The sequence below is a fragment of the Caretta caretta genome, chromosome 3, assembly GCF_965140235.1.
Source record: "Caretta caretta isolate rCarCar2 chromosome 3, rCarCar1.hap1, whole genome shotgun sequence".
In the NCBI taxonomy this organism is placed as follows: Eukaryota; Metazoa; Chordata; order Testudines; family Cheloniidae; genus Caretta; species Caretta caretta.
The window spans coordinates 136,429,358-136,444,388 of NC_134208.1; the positions used below are offsets into that span (position 1 = coordinate 136,429,358).

Genomic DNA, 15,031 nt, shown 5'->3' on the forward strand with positions numbered 1-15,031 from the left:
AGCTCATAGATGAACATAATTTGTTGGAGGAAGAGTCAACATGGTTTTTGTAAAGGGAAATCGTACCTCACCAATCTACTAGAATTCTTTGAGGGGGTCAACAAGCATGTGGACAAGGGGTATCCAGTTGATATATTGTACTTAGATTTTCAGAAAGCCTTTGACAAGGTCCCTCATCAAAGGCTCTTAGACAAAGTAAGCTGTCATGGGATAAGAGGGAAGGCCCTCTCATGGATGGGTAACTGGTTAAAAGATGGGAAACAAAGGATAGGAATAAATGGTCAGTTTTCATAATGGAGAGAGGTAAATAGTGGTGTCCCCGGGGGTCTGTACTGGGACCAATATTATTCAGCATATTCATAAATGATCTGGAAAAAGGCTTAAACAGTGAGGTGGCAAAATTTGCAGATGATAAATTAAATCCAAAGCAGACTGCAAAGAGCTACAAAGGGATCTCATAAAACTGCGTGACTGGGCAACAAAATGGCAGATGAAATTCAATGTTGATAAATGCAAAGTAATGCACATTGGAAAACATCATCCCAACTATACATATAAAAAGATGGGATCTAAATTAGCTGTTACCACTCGAGAGAGATCTTGGAGTCATTGTGGATAGTTCTGAAAACACCCACTCGATGTGCAGCGGCAGTGGAAAAAAAGCAAACAGAATGTTGGGAATCCTTAAGAAAGGGATAGATAAGACAGAAAATATAATGTTGTCTCTATATAAATCCATGATACGCCCACATTTTGAGTACTGCGTGCAGATGTGGTCCCCCTCATCTCAAAAAAGATATATTGGAAAAGGTTCAGTAAAGGGCAACAAAAATGATTAGGGGTATGGAACAGCTTCCGTATAAGGAGAGATTAAAAAATCTGGGACTTTTCAGCTTGGAAAAGAGACAATTAAGGGGGGATATGATAGAGGTCTATAAAATCATGACTGTTGTGGAGAAAGTGAATATGGAAGTGTTATTTTCTCCTTCTCATAACACAAAAAACTAGCGGTCACCAAATGAAATTAATAGGTAGCATGTTTAAAACGAACATGGGAAGTATTTCTTCACACAACGCACAGTCAACCTGTGGAACTCTTTGCCAGAGGATGTTGCGAAGGCCAAGACTCTAAAAGGGTTAAAAAAAAAAACTAAATAAATTCATGGAGGATAGGTCCATAAATGGCTATTAGCCAGGATGAGCAGGGATGGTGTCCCTAGCTTCTCTTTGCCAGAAGCTGGGAATGGCGACAGAGGATGGATCACTTGATTGCCTGTTCTGTTCATTCCCTCTGGGGCACCGAGCATTGGCTACTGTTGGAAGACAGGATACTGGATTGGATGGATCTTTGGTCTGACCCAGTATGGCCATTCTTATGTTCTTATGTCTAAATCAGTGAGGCATAGGATATATCTGGTGAGTAAATTCAGTTGTACAAGCTTAATGCTGTCACTAGACAACTTAACTGATGCACGCAGTTTCTTCCAAATTTTAAAAATGTTTTAGCAAGGAAAAATGTTTCTAAACTGGATGGGTTAAGGCAGTTCTTTGATCTTTGTCGTCTCCATTTTTTCCTGTAGCAGAAGGCAGTGCCTCTTTCTCATTAAATCCTAGCATTTTGGATCTGCTTGTACTTTCACACCTACAGTGTAGAAAGCAGTAGGCACAAATGTTGCCAGGATATATGGTCACTTTCCAGTTGCACTTTGATTTCAAACCTTGCTTTACCATTCCCAGTGTTGCAGCAGGCTTGTGCCTCAGTACGCTAATATTCTAGAAGAGCAAAATTAAGATGTTCCCATGGGACGTTGCAAACATAATGAAGCTTTTACATACTTCCCTGAGGAAAGTGGGCGGTACTTACTGTATATACTCATTCATTAGCCCGTTTGTTTATAAGCTGACCCCCTCCCCCCCCAAGATGGATAGGTTAAAAACTGCGTGACTCTTTCATAAGCCGACCCTATATTTCAGGGGTTGGCAAACTTTGGTTGCCGGCCCATCAGAGTAAGCCGCAGGTGGGTCGGGACGTTTTGTTTACCTGGAGCGTTCACAGGCACGGAGCCCTTCAGCTCCCTGTGGCCACGGTTTGCTGTTACCAGCCAGTGGGAACTTCCCGCAGCTTCCATTGGCTGGGAACGGCGAACCACGGCCACAGGGAACTGAGGGACTCCATGCCTGCAGACGCTCAGTATTACAATATATTAGATATTCAATTCAATGATTTCATAGAGTTTAAAATAATCAAATTTTGGTGTAGACCACTTTATAAGCCGACCCCTGCTCTTTGATGCATCACCTTTTTACCAAAAATACTCGGCTTATGAACAAGTATATACAGTAATTGGAGCAGGTTGCTAGATAGCATGAGGAAAGTAATATATATTGTGAGTTCTGCAGGGGTAGCTCCAGCCTCTTCCCAGTGGGAGAGCTGAGGTGGGCTAGACTGAGGTGGGGGGAGCTGTGCTATGCATCTTGTGGGCACACTTTTTTTTTTTTTTAACAATATGCACTTAAATGTGTGTTTTATCTGTTATCCTTAAAAGAAGAATAAAAATATATACGGATCAGTTTTAAACTTCATCTATGTCAGCTCACCGGTGCAACATTTATTCACAGAAAATCAACAGGAAAAAACTTAAGCCAATAAATAAACTAATAATAACAATAAACAACTGCAAACTTCTGGGGAAAAATTACTATTTAAAGAATATGAATGGTTAATGACTTTAAATCTGAGCGTGTACTGTCTGAAGGAAAAAGGATGAAATTCAATCAGGACAAATGGAAAGTACTCCACTTAGGAAGGAACAATCAGTTGCATGCATGCAAAATGGGAAATGACTGCCTAAGAAGGAGTACAGCGGAAAGGGATCTGAGGGTCATAGTGGACCATAAGCTAAATAAGAGTCAACAGTGTGACGCTGTTGCAAAAAAAGTGAACATGATTCTGGGATGTATTAGCAGGAGTGTTGTAAGAAAGACATGAGAAGTAATTCTTCTGCTCTACTCTGGGCTATTTAGGCCTCAACTGGAGTGCTGCATCCAGTTCTGGGCACCATATTTCAGGAAAGATGTGGACAAATTGGAGAAAGTCCAGAGAAGAGCAATAAAAATGATTAAAGGTCTAGAAAACATGACCTGTGAGGGAAGATTGAAAAAATTGTTTGTTTAGTCTGGAAAAGAAGACTGAGAGGGGACATGACGATAGTTTTCAAGAACATAAAAGATTGTTACAAGGAGGAGGAAGAAAAATTATTGTTCTTAACCTCTGAGGATAGGACAAGAAGCAATGGGCTTAAATTGCAACAAGGGAGGTTTAGGTTGGACATTAGGAAAAACTTCCTAATGGTCAGGGTAGTTAAGCACTGGAATAAATTGCCTAGGGAGGTTGTGGAGATTTTTAAGAGCAGGTTAGACAAACGCCTGTCAGGAATGGTCTAGATAATACTTATCCTGCCATGAGTGCAGGGGACTGGACTAGATGACTTCTCCAGGTTCCCTTCCAGTCCTAAGATTCTGTGATTATATTTTAAATTTAGCCATTTGCACACGGCAAAGTCAGCTATTTGGAAGTTTTGGAGACTCAGAGCTATAATACAACAACTCTCACTGTGGTCAATCTGGAGCAGGGGACCTCAATGCTAGAGAGGGTTAATTGAGCCACAGGTACTGTAGGAGGTATCACCCAAAACCTTTGGGTTCTGTCCTTAGCAGCAGCTGGAGGAGGGAATGGGGATGAATGTTGGTTCTCTGCAGCTCCTGAGCCCCAACCAGTTTGCAAACCTTAGTGTGGTCAGCCTGGGCCAGAGTACGTGCAGCTGCAGCAGGCACATGGCAGAGAGCCGCACTCTGTAGATGTGAACCAGGCAGGGAGGAAGTAGGGGAGCCATTTCAGATTTTGGTAGGGGAGGGCAAGTTTAACTGTGGTTTCAGGGGCTACTTAGGCACCTGAAAACTGTTTTTTTTTAAGTAGATAATAACTAAGAAATTAGCTGTCAGGAGCACTGTATCTAATTTCTGTATAAAGAAATTTTTTATATAATATACACACGCACCAATCAAAAACACATTTGGTACTTTGTACACTGTCTTACATAGAGATAGATAAAATCTGTTTCCTTTCTTTAACAGACATACTGTTACTAGTGGGAGAGTAGTACCATTGTTGCCAGTGTTTCTTTGTTGTGGTGTGTTTGTTTTTGCTTTAAACCAGGAATAAATGCAATTTTTATTTTTTCAGTGTTGGCTTAAACTGTGCATTAGGGGCAGTGGAAATGAGGCCCTTCATTGAAACAATTGGGAAATGTACGACGGCCTACATCATCTGTTATCCCAATGCAGGTGTGTGTTGTGTGCGTGTGTGTACACACAAAGGGAACTAGTCCAGCCTTTCCATACCACTAGAATTAATACACCAGGTAGATAATTTACAGGTCAGTCACAGTGTACACAATGTAGTAGCTCATCATCTTCACTCCATTTTTTTGTTATATTTCAGCACCCCAAAAAAGCTGCTATTGGCCTAGAAGCTTGTATAGTGTGAATTATTTGATCATTCTCATTAAAGGGTGTATCTCGAAGTTTAATTGAGCAGCTATACCTATCCACTTCAGTCGGAGCAGTTTCAGGTGAATGGTGGATAATTTAAATCTTTTTGGGGCTCAATCTTGCAACCTTTACTCTTCTGAGTAGTCCCAATGAAGTCATTCAAGCTACTTGTTTTAGTAAGGGCTACTTATGTGAATAAAGTTTGAAGGATCAGGCTCTTTTATTGCCCCAAGCAGCTTTAAGCAAACATTTTCTGTGAAAGAGAAGTAGGGATGGATGGGAAATAAACCTCCGTTACCCAAAACTCCTTTGGTAACACATATGTAAACTGATTTTATTTTCTAGCAGCTCAAGTATCTGATATTCTAGCAGTTTGCTCCAAAACTTTTCTTTATTCTTTTACTATCCAAAATTTTATTTCCCGCTTAGAGGCAGGATTTGATGCCTGGAAAAGAAAATAATTACTCTGAAAAGCAAGTAGTTTAAGGCCAGGTCAGACTACTACTCCCAACTCTGTAATTAAGAAAAGACTAATACATTTTTTATTTATTAGAAGTGTAGCAACTGCTCAGTTGAAAGGAAATGATGGCACTTTAACAGCACTCAGTAGCTATAGCAGCATAGGTGTTAGGTTAAAGGAAATAATTCCTTTAAAAACAACCCCCAAAACTTTCTTCCTACCTTACTGCATTCCACTTTCCAACTATTTAGGAAATAAATGTCATGACTACTGTGAGTTAGAAAAACATTTAGAATTTAACATTTTAAAAAAAAATTAGTTGTAATGAGGAATCACAAGTGAAGTCACCTTCAGGAGCAACTAATAACTCATTGAATGATCACAAGTGCAATAAGGCATTTTAGTTCTACATGTGCAGCTGCTTTAAATGTCTCCTCTTTGTGTGGTTTAAGCACATTGTAATAATCTAAAAATATTTCTCAAGGTCTCCCCAATGCCTTTGGAGGTTACGACGAAACCCCTGAAGTGACTGCCAAGCATATAAAGGTAGGGAATATTTCTCATGAATAGGTTTTACCTGTCACAGTAATAGTAACATGGTTGTCTCTGCATTTACTTTATGCGGTCTTACTGTAGCACTTTGTTAATTGGTTCTCAGGCAAGTATCACCTGGGTATTTAGCTGGGGTCTCTTTTGTATGTTACAAACACCACTTTTCTCCAGCAGTTTGTAACCAGTTTGTTGAGTAGTGGCACTTGCTGACTCAGATCAGGAGAAACTTCTATTTAATGAATTTTGAAACCCTAAGTCATTCTGGCTTTTTTCCCCGCCCATTAAGTAGCAGGAAGGTTGCTTAGCTTGTGAGATCTGCAAGCATTTGCACTCTTTCACTCTCTCACTCCCTCTCTTTTTGGAAATAGCTTACCCTCTTTTGTGATTAACTGTGAACATAAATCTCAGTGGGTGGGTGTTTTTTTTTTTTCCGAGTTTCTGTACAGGAAACCTGCAGTGGGAAAAGAAACTCACTTAGGTAACACTAACCTATGTTGATGATTTCCAGCCTTTTCCATCCTGGGACACCCCTCCCATCTAACAAAGATCTTATAGAGCAATAAAGGAAGGGCAGGGTGGTTACAACCCCCTGACAATTGATCATGACCCCCAGGTTGAGAAACCCTGGCCTGAGTTGGCAGGCAACACAAATTACAACAGTTGGAAATTTGGTTTCCAAGAGGATTTTCCCACTGATGGAGGAGGAAGCTAGCTACTGACTGTTAACTGTCAAGTAATCAAAATAAAAGTGAATTGAGTTTTGTATATTATCTTGTAATATGCAAGTGCTTCAAAACAATTTGTAAAATAGGGAGTTAAGTACTGTGCATGCAAACTGAGCAGCCTTTATGCACTTGGCACTATCTCGCACAGTCATAGCCATTATAACCACTTTTGGGAGAGGAAGAGCTGTCCAGGACACCGGTTTTTCCATTGATTACTCTGCAAAGTGGTATTTGACCTTTGCTGTCCACCTGAGATTAGCAGAAGGGTGTGGGCTTTAAAGTGTCATCAGGAGGGCAGCATCTGAAGCAATGTGGAACATTTGGCCTTGTGTGTTGATTTACACTCACATTTGCAAATTTGGTCCACAGCTTTTAGGCCAGAGACAAGAGGGTTGCCATACTAGCAGCTGGGAGTGAATAAAGAGGAAGGAATAATAAATGTTACGGGGAAGTAATGATACTGAAAACCAGAGGGGTAAAATTCAATGGACTACTTTGAGTTGGGTTTAATTCAGTAACATTGCTTCATTTCGGTTTTTTTAGGGAGCTTTAGCTTGCTTGATATTTAGAGAATATAGATTTTTTTTTTTTTTACCTTCGTTTTTGTGAATTGCCTGTTGTTGGATGCAGTTATCAACTTGAAACTAAATAGTCTTTTCCTTGCACACAGAGTTTTGCTTTGGATGGTTTGGTCAACATAGTTGGAGGTTGCTGTGGTACCACTCCAGCACATATCGGGTAACTTCACAGGTCATGTTAGTCTATTCAAATGCACAGGAAAGGAAAATGTCCCTGTTCCTCCAAACTGGAGTTCCATGATTTGGGTTAAGACCTCTTCACAAAAAGAGTAGAGAACCCACTTGAGATCGAGCTGCTGTAGCCTGTGGGCCAGACAGTGTTGTGCTCCTGCATTAGTAGCCTGTTGTTGCAGGGGCTGGAGGGTGGTAAAAACAAGTGTAATATACCTGGTCCCCTGTCTTGACTAAAACTGTTGCAGAATAAAACCCTGTGTTCTCCTTTTCCTTCCTCTGCTGTGCTGCTCCTGTAGCTTTTGTGGGATAATACTACAAAGCTGCTTTAAAGGGAAAAGGAAGAAAGAGACAAAGCCATGGCAAGGATCTGAGAGGGTTAAAATGACAGTCCCATCTGGTCGGGAGAAATGTTTCAGTACAGCCTCACTAGAAATAGTAATTTGGAAGACATCCTTCCTGCATTTATTCCTTCAGTGTTCACAAGAGGCAGACCCCCTCTCCCACAGGGATAGGGAAAAGCTAACCCTTCTGAGCCATCATTGCTCTGATGCCCTGTGTAAGTGTAGGAGGCATGGCACGTTACCCTTAGTTGATTGTGAAGCCAAGAGAGGGAAGACGGCCATGCTGTCATATTAGTTGTGTTCATCCTGGGTTGCCTCAGGGCCATTAGGAGAAGCATCCCAGCTCAGAGAGTTAGTGAAATCCATCCCTTATTGCTGCTACACAATAATCCATGTTCGAGAAGTCAGGATTTTGGATGGGAACCTCTGGGGCTGAGCAGTAGTGTGGAGAATCTCTCTGTCCACCCATAAGTAAGGCTAAGATTTTTGTCCTGGTTATTTGTAGTAAAAGTCACTGACAGGTCATGGGCAATAAATAAAATTTCATGGAAGCCATGACTTGTCTGTGACTTTTGTTGGTGCAGCTCCATGGTTTCTTCTGCCGCCATGGTGGCTGGGAGCTGTGGAGTTCCCCCTCTCCCCCTGCGAGGCTGTTGCCAGAATCCTGAGGAGAGCCACCTGAGGAGTCTGTTGCCCGTCAATGTAACCGTGCCGGGGACCCGCTGGCTGCCAGCTCTAGTCCCTTGGCCCCAGGGGCTGAAGCAGAAAATGTCATGGAGGTCTGTGGAAGTCACTGATTTGGTGACCTCCATGACATAAGCGTAGCCTTACCCATAAGTAAATGAGGGGGTGGTGATCTTCCATTTTGTATCTGATAGAAGTCTTTAGCTCCATACACTTACTACAATTTGGATATAACATATTTCTGAAGAACATTTATTTTTGCTTTTGGCTGCACAAAATGAAATGTGTTACCCTTTGGCAGGGCTGAATTACAGAGGAGAGGGGTGTCTCTTTCTAGTACATTTCATTTGAATATTACACAGAGGATTTTGATTTTAATTAAATTATATTCTTAACTCCGGAGCTTTTTCTTGCCTCCTTCTGTTATTCAGGGAGATTGCTGAAGCAGTAAAAACATGTAAACCTCGCATTCCCCCCTCCTTCGTTTCAGAAGGATATATGCTGCTGTCAGGTAAGAGAGAGCATAACAGCTTGAGACTTTCATCTTGTGACATGTACTGAGTTACTGCTCTCTAGAGACCAGAAAGGATGGGCGAGATCCCAACTCCATAGCCAAATACACCGGCTTCTGAAAGTTGTGTATGCAGATCCAAAGTTCACAGCTTGGGCCCATCTCGAGTTACAGCTAAATAATTAGTGAAACTATCAACTTCATAATCAGTAGAAATGTCTCTTAGACCCGACCTACACTGGCCTCAGTCTTGTTTAATAATAGCCTATGTATTTTTCACCAATGGATCTCAAAGCACTTCGCACAAAAGGATAAGTATGCTTATCCCTTGTGCAAATGGAGAAATTTAGACACAGAGAGGTGAGCTGATGTGCTGCAGGTCATGTGGGAGGTGAGTGGCAGAGCCAGGAATAGAAGCCAGGTCTCCTGATCCTAGGGAAATGCCCTGTAACTGTATCATGCTGCTGGTTCAGGTTTGTAACACCGCTTGACTGGTGCGGATGGAATTAACCCATGGTAAATCTGAATCTAGAATGTGGGTTTTGAACCCAGTTTGCCTCTATACACACCAGCTAGCCAAAACCCTCTATAAGCCTCTGGGCCGGCTCTCTAGCCAGGGGACCATATAACATTCGCAACAGTAGCAAGATTTCAGTCCTGTCTCTTCAGGGTTGGGTTTGATTTCTCCAAACCAAAGCAATTCAGCATACATTAAACAAATTGGGTCTTGGCTTAGGGTCTGCAGTAGGAGCCTAACTGGTCCCTGTAGGTCTTACTCTCAACTGAGCTGCTGCTGCTTGTCCTTTTATCAAAGACCTGCAGGATACTGCCTGATCTCTGGGTTCAGACCCATATCTTGGGATGTAGCTAATTAGTCACAGACAGAGAGCAGACTCTTAAAGGGCCATACCACCTTATGTTTCCTGTGTAATGGGAACCTTGTTTGATATATTTCTTAAATCCAGCTGTAAGGCCAATATACAGTATTTGCGGACAAAAGCTTCTAAATATTTTTTTAATGAATTGGGAAATTTTTAATTAGACAAATTAGCCATTGCCCTTGGGAGTCAGTTAGTAAGTTACTCATCATCCTTGTTGGGCACATTTCCAAAGTGGTAGCAGAAGGATTTAATGTCACAGTATGAAGTCACATGAAGGCATTTGCATGTTTGGAAATAAGCCCTGTCTTCAGCATTATTAATTAATCTTCTTGAGGAATTAATATTATATGCCATTTATCATTATTTTAACTTGTGGTGCTCATAATTTGGGATAGTGTTTTCAAGCTTGGATACAGTTAGTAGCTTAATTTTCAGAGGTGTTGAGCACCTTCTGGTTCCATTGACATGTTTCCATGTAAGCTGCATTTGATCGCTGTCTCTGAAACTCAAGCCAGTTACTCAGGTGCCTAAAGTTAGGCACCTAAGTTTGAAAATTACAGCTAGGGCTGGTTTATTACGTATGGTGTATAGTGCAACTACAAAGTTCTAAGGACCAACCTTGCAGCCATTCCACATGCAAAGCCCCATTGGTGTTGATGGGGAGGGATATGCCCAGAAGAACTACAAGATCAGGATGCTAGAGATACCTGAGGGTGTGGCTGTGTAGAGTTTCTTTCTTCTAGAGGCTGTCTCCTATCGGCATACTCGTGCGATGGCCCACCTACACCAGTATTTTCTGACCCTTTGTAAAGGAGATACAGCTGCTAGAGCCTGCAATTAAAAATTTTGCTGTTGAAAAAGATTTTGTCCATTGCCATGACAATTTTGCGGACGAAATGATGTATTTCCAGTTTCAGCTTGATAAATTGAGGGATCCACATTCCCACAAATAAACCTGGTCTTATCTCTTGGACTGACAATAAATTGCTTATTCTCTACAATGTTTCCATTTTTTCTCTGCATTTTTACAAATTTTTTCTAAAATGTCTCTTTAAGGTCTTGAGCCCTTCAGAATTGGCCCATACACCAACTTCGTTAACATTGGTGAACGTTGCAATGTGGCAGGATCAAAGAAGTTTGCTAAGCTCATCATGGCAGGCAACTATGAAGTGAGCATCCCATTTAAGTTAGGCTTCTAACACTACTTTTTCTAAACAATTATATGGTTACAGTATTTTTCCATTGCATTGTATTACTAGTTACTTACTAGGTCTACATATAGCCCTCCTCCCATGCCAGCTATAGGAAGGTAAAATCTCCTCTTTAGTTTTCCTGGTTTTTTCTCATTGCTCTTCCTTACTTAGGTTCCTGGCTGAGCATAATAGCTGTTGATGAATCCACAGTTAGGGTTTTGCCAAGTTCTTTGTTAGCTAGTGTTATTGAAAGAGCTGTTTCTCCTTTAATACTAGCTATATAGCCAGGGAGAAAATAGAAAGAAAATAAATATTTATTGATTTGTGCTGTATCTTCAGCAGTCTGGAGCTAGAGATTGAAAGGGGGAGGGGGAGCAGAAGGGGTGGGATGGGGCGGTTTATAGGAAAGGTGCCCAAGAAAAGTTGGTCACTACAACTTAGAACAGTGCCAGCTCAAAATGAAAAGACAAAGTGGCAGATCCTCAGCTGGTGTAAATGTCATAGCTCCATTGAGGCAAATGGCAGTATGGTACTTTATACCACCTGAAGATTTGCCCCCAAAGTAAGTTGTTCTATTTCATACCATTGAGATAAGAGCTTTGGTTGGAGTGAGACCTCCTAAAATGTAGCAGCTGAGTCTGGCATGAGATGAGGAAAACTGAACCACAGTTTGTTGGGGCTGCGAGCAATAGAAAGGTGGTTTGGTTTTCTGCCCCCCAGATCAATCAAGTGACAAAAACAAAGCAAACAGACATAAGCATTCAAATAACGGAAGAAGGACTCTAATATTCCCCTCCTAACACACACATTGTTTTGCAGCTTAATAAACAAGAGAACAGCCTCCAATAATGAAGTACATACGGTATGTCTACACGGCTGGCCTGCTCGAGCTTGTGGGGCTCAGACTGTGGAGCTGTTTCATTGCTGTGTAGGCTTCTGGGCTCGGGCTGGAGTCTGAGCTCTGGGACCCTCCCACCCTGAAGTGTTCTAGTGACCAGGCTCCAGCCCGAGCCCAGAAGTCTACACAGCAAAGAAACATCCTCTCAACCTGAGCCCCGTGAGCCCGAGCCAGCTGGCACAGACCAGCTGCGGGTTTTTCTTTGCTGTGTAGATCTACCCTTAGAGGCTAAGAAGATTTTAGTTTGTGACTTACAGGTCCTTACTGTAGTCCATTCCAGGAGGCTATTTTCCAGTAATCATTTGCAATTAAAATTGATTGTGACCATGTAAAGTTTTCAGTAAAACCCATTGCTAACTGTGTTTAAAATTGAAGGCACTAATAGGCCATTGTGACTAAATCATCACATTTTTGCAGACCAAATGACAACAGCTTTGCAGTACTAATGATTTCTGGGTAGGTATATTCATAGATTCCCAGGCCAGAAGGGACCATTGTGATCATCTAGTCTGACCTCCTGTATAACACAGGTCATAGAACTTCCCCAAAATAATTCCTAGAGAATCTCTCTTTTAGAAAAATATCCAATCTTGGTTTAAAAATTGTCAGTGATGGAGAATCCATCATGACTCTAAATTGTTCTGATAGTTAAAATTTAAGCCTTATTTCCGGTCTGAATTTGTCTAGCTCCAACTTCTAGCCATTGGATTGGTTAGACTTTTCTCTGCTAGATTGAAGAGCCCATTATTATGTATTTGTTCCCCATCTACATACTTACACTGTAATCAAGTCACCCCTTAACCTTCTCTTTTTGTTCAGATAAATAGATTGAGCTCTGAGTCTGTCACTATAAGTCATGTTTTCTATTCCTTTAATTCTTGTGGCTCTCTGAACATTCTCCAGTTTATCAACATCCTTCTTGAACTGTGGACGCCAGAGCAGGACACAGTATTCTAGCAGCATTCACACTCATGCCAAGTATAGAGGTAAAACAACCTCTCTACTCCTTGAGATTCTCCTGTTTTTTGCATCCCCGGATTACATTAGCTCTTTTGGCCACAGCTGATCACACTGACAGCTCATGCTCAGCTGATTATCCACTCTCCCCAAAATCTTTTCCAGTTTCCCTGCTTCTCAGGATAGTCTCTCATCCTGTAAGTATGACCTACGTTCTTTGTTCCCAGATGTATACATTTACATTTAGCTGTGTTGAAATGTATATTGCTTGCTTGCGTCCAGTTTACCAAGTGATCCAAATTGCACTGAATCTGTGACCTGTATTTTTCATTATTTACCACTCCCCAAATTTTTGTGTCATAGAATCATAGGATTGGAAGGGACCTTGGGAGGTCATCTAGCCCAGTCCCCTGCACTCATGGCAGGACTAAGTATTATCTAAACTTTTCCTGACCTGCTCTTAAAAATCTCCAATGATGGCGATTCCACAACCTCCCTAGGCAATTTATTCCAGTGCTTAACCACCCTGGCAGTTAGGAAGTTTTTCCTAATGTCCAACCTAAACCTCTCTTGTTGCAATTTAAGCCCATTGCTTCTTGTCCTATCCTCAGAGGATAAGAACAACAATTTTTCACCCTCCTCCTTGCAATAACCTTTTAAGTACTTGAAAACTGTTAAGTCCCCTGTCAGTCTTCTCTTTTCCAGACTAAGCAAACCCAATTTTTTCAATCTTCTCTCATAGGTCATGTTTTCTAGACCTTTAATCATTTTTGTTGCTCTTTGGACTCTCTCCAATTTGTCCCCATCTTTCCTGAAATGTGGCGCCCAGAACTGGACACAGTACTTGAGTTTAGGCCTAATCAGCGCAGAGTAGAATGGAAGAATTAACTTCTCGTGTCTTGCTTACAACACTCCTGCTAATACATCCCAGAATGATGTTCTCTTTTTTTGTGACAGCATTACACTGTTGACTCATATTTAGCTTGTAGTCCACTATGACCCCCAGATCCCTTTCTGCAGTACTCCTTCCTAGGCAGTCATTTCCCATTTTGTGTGTGTGCAACTGATTTGTTCCTTCCTAAACGGAGTACGCTTCCACTTGCTGGATCTTGAGAGGTATCTTCCACAGTTTCCAAATGGAGGACCTGGTATCCATATGAAACTTAAGCTTGTGTGGAATTTCTTCTGGTCCTCTTTTCTCTGGTGGCCACAGGTTGCCTATTCTCATCTATCTCCAGCAATGTGGAATGCCACTGAGCTCTTGCCTCTGGTGGTTATGAACTGCCAGGACTCCTCACTGACTTTCTCTCCAATTCTTTGGTGGCCAGTTCTATTCTTCTTTGATCCATTCTTCTTTCCCAAACCTGGCTATCTAGGAACTGCTCACCTTCTCCGATTCCCAGGAGCATTTCAACTTGCCCCTCCAAACTGCAAATCTTTTCTTCCAGCGCAGTCACCAACTTGCATTTAATGCACAGGAAGTCTCTTTTGGCTTCAGGCAGAAAAGAGCATGTGGCCACACCTCCACCACTCTTCCATGTCTGGCCTCCTTAATATTGCATGTAGAGTTGGAAGGAAAGCCTTTCTCACTCCCACTCTTAACTGCCTCTGAAATGCCTCTGTTTGTGGCTCTCAGGTTTGCCTAGCAAGTGACTTTTTATACAAAGTCTGCCGGTGTAGCTTAGCTCAGCTACATCCCTCACCCGTGAGAGCAATTAACCTCTGAGACTTCGGACAGCTGGGCTTCTCAAAGATCCAAGAGTTAGAGCCTCATGACCTTTTACAACACACTGATTGAAGCTCCAAGGATATGTGGGAGGACACCTACTTATCTGATGTCGACAAAGGAACCTTTATAAAACTAATCGGAGAAGGAGACGCTCTCATTTTGATAATCTACAACATAGGGTGAATTCAGAGAACTTTGTTTGGGAAAGTGAAATAATGTCTCCATCATGACTAACTCATTTGTTCCGCTTATTCATTTTAAATCTCTCCATAGGAAGCTCTGAGTGTAGCCAAGGCCCAAGTTGAGATGGGAGCCCAGATTTTGGATATCAATATGGATGATGGAATGCTGGATGGGCCAAGTGCTATGGCCAGATTTTGTAACTTCATTGCTTCAGAACCTGACATTGCTAAGGTTGTACTTGATTCATCCCACAGCACATTCAATCAGATTTCTGTTGATATGTGAATCATATTTTGGTAAAATGTTGATACAGACTGTCATGTTTAGTAAACAGGAAGTGTGTGCATTCAGTTATCCTGCACTAGTTTTGTGATGGGAAAGCCACAGGCAACAGAATTTTGGGTTCTTTCCTTCCCTTTAGAATAGTGTCACATGTGCTAAGTGGCGTGCAGCAGAATGGCCTCCCACAGAAACACAGATTTTAAGCACACTCCTTCTGAGCTGCATTGTCTTTTATTGCCAACTCAAAGGCATGCTGCATTTTTCCTTTGGTTGGCAGAGCAGAATATCAAGTCCTTTTTAAAACCACTATGCACAATATAAACTAGCAGTAG

General features: G+C 41.6%; 1 protein-coding gene across 4 annotated transcripts in view; it reads left to right on the forward strand.

Moving 5' to 3' along the window:
* Positions 1–15,031, forward strand: part of MTR (5-methyltetrahydrofolate-homocysteine methyltransferase) — a 71,817-nt gene that overhangs the window by 18,428 nt on the left and 38,358 nt on the right. For 3 of the 4 annotated variants that reach the window (XM_048843781.2, XM_048843782.2, XM_048843784.2), the window contains 6 exons: positions 4,244–4,344; positions 5,496–5,557; positions 6,959–7,026; positions 8,497–8,576; positions 10,514–10,626; positions 14,508–14,648. In XM_048843781.2, the coding sequence (XP_048699738.1) occupies positions 4,244–4,344; positions 5,496–5,557; positions 6,959–7,026; positions 8,497–8,576; positions 10,514–10,626; positions 14,508–14,648 (565 nt within the window). The remainder of the gene's footprint in view (positions 1–4,243; positions 4,345–5,495; positions 5,558–6,958; positions 7,027–8,496; positions 8,577–10,513; positions 10,627–14,507; positions 14,649–15,031) is intronic. The other variant, XM_048843785.2, reaches the window with a different exon arrangement.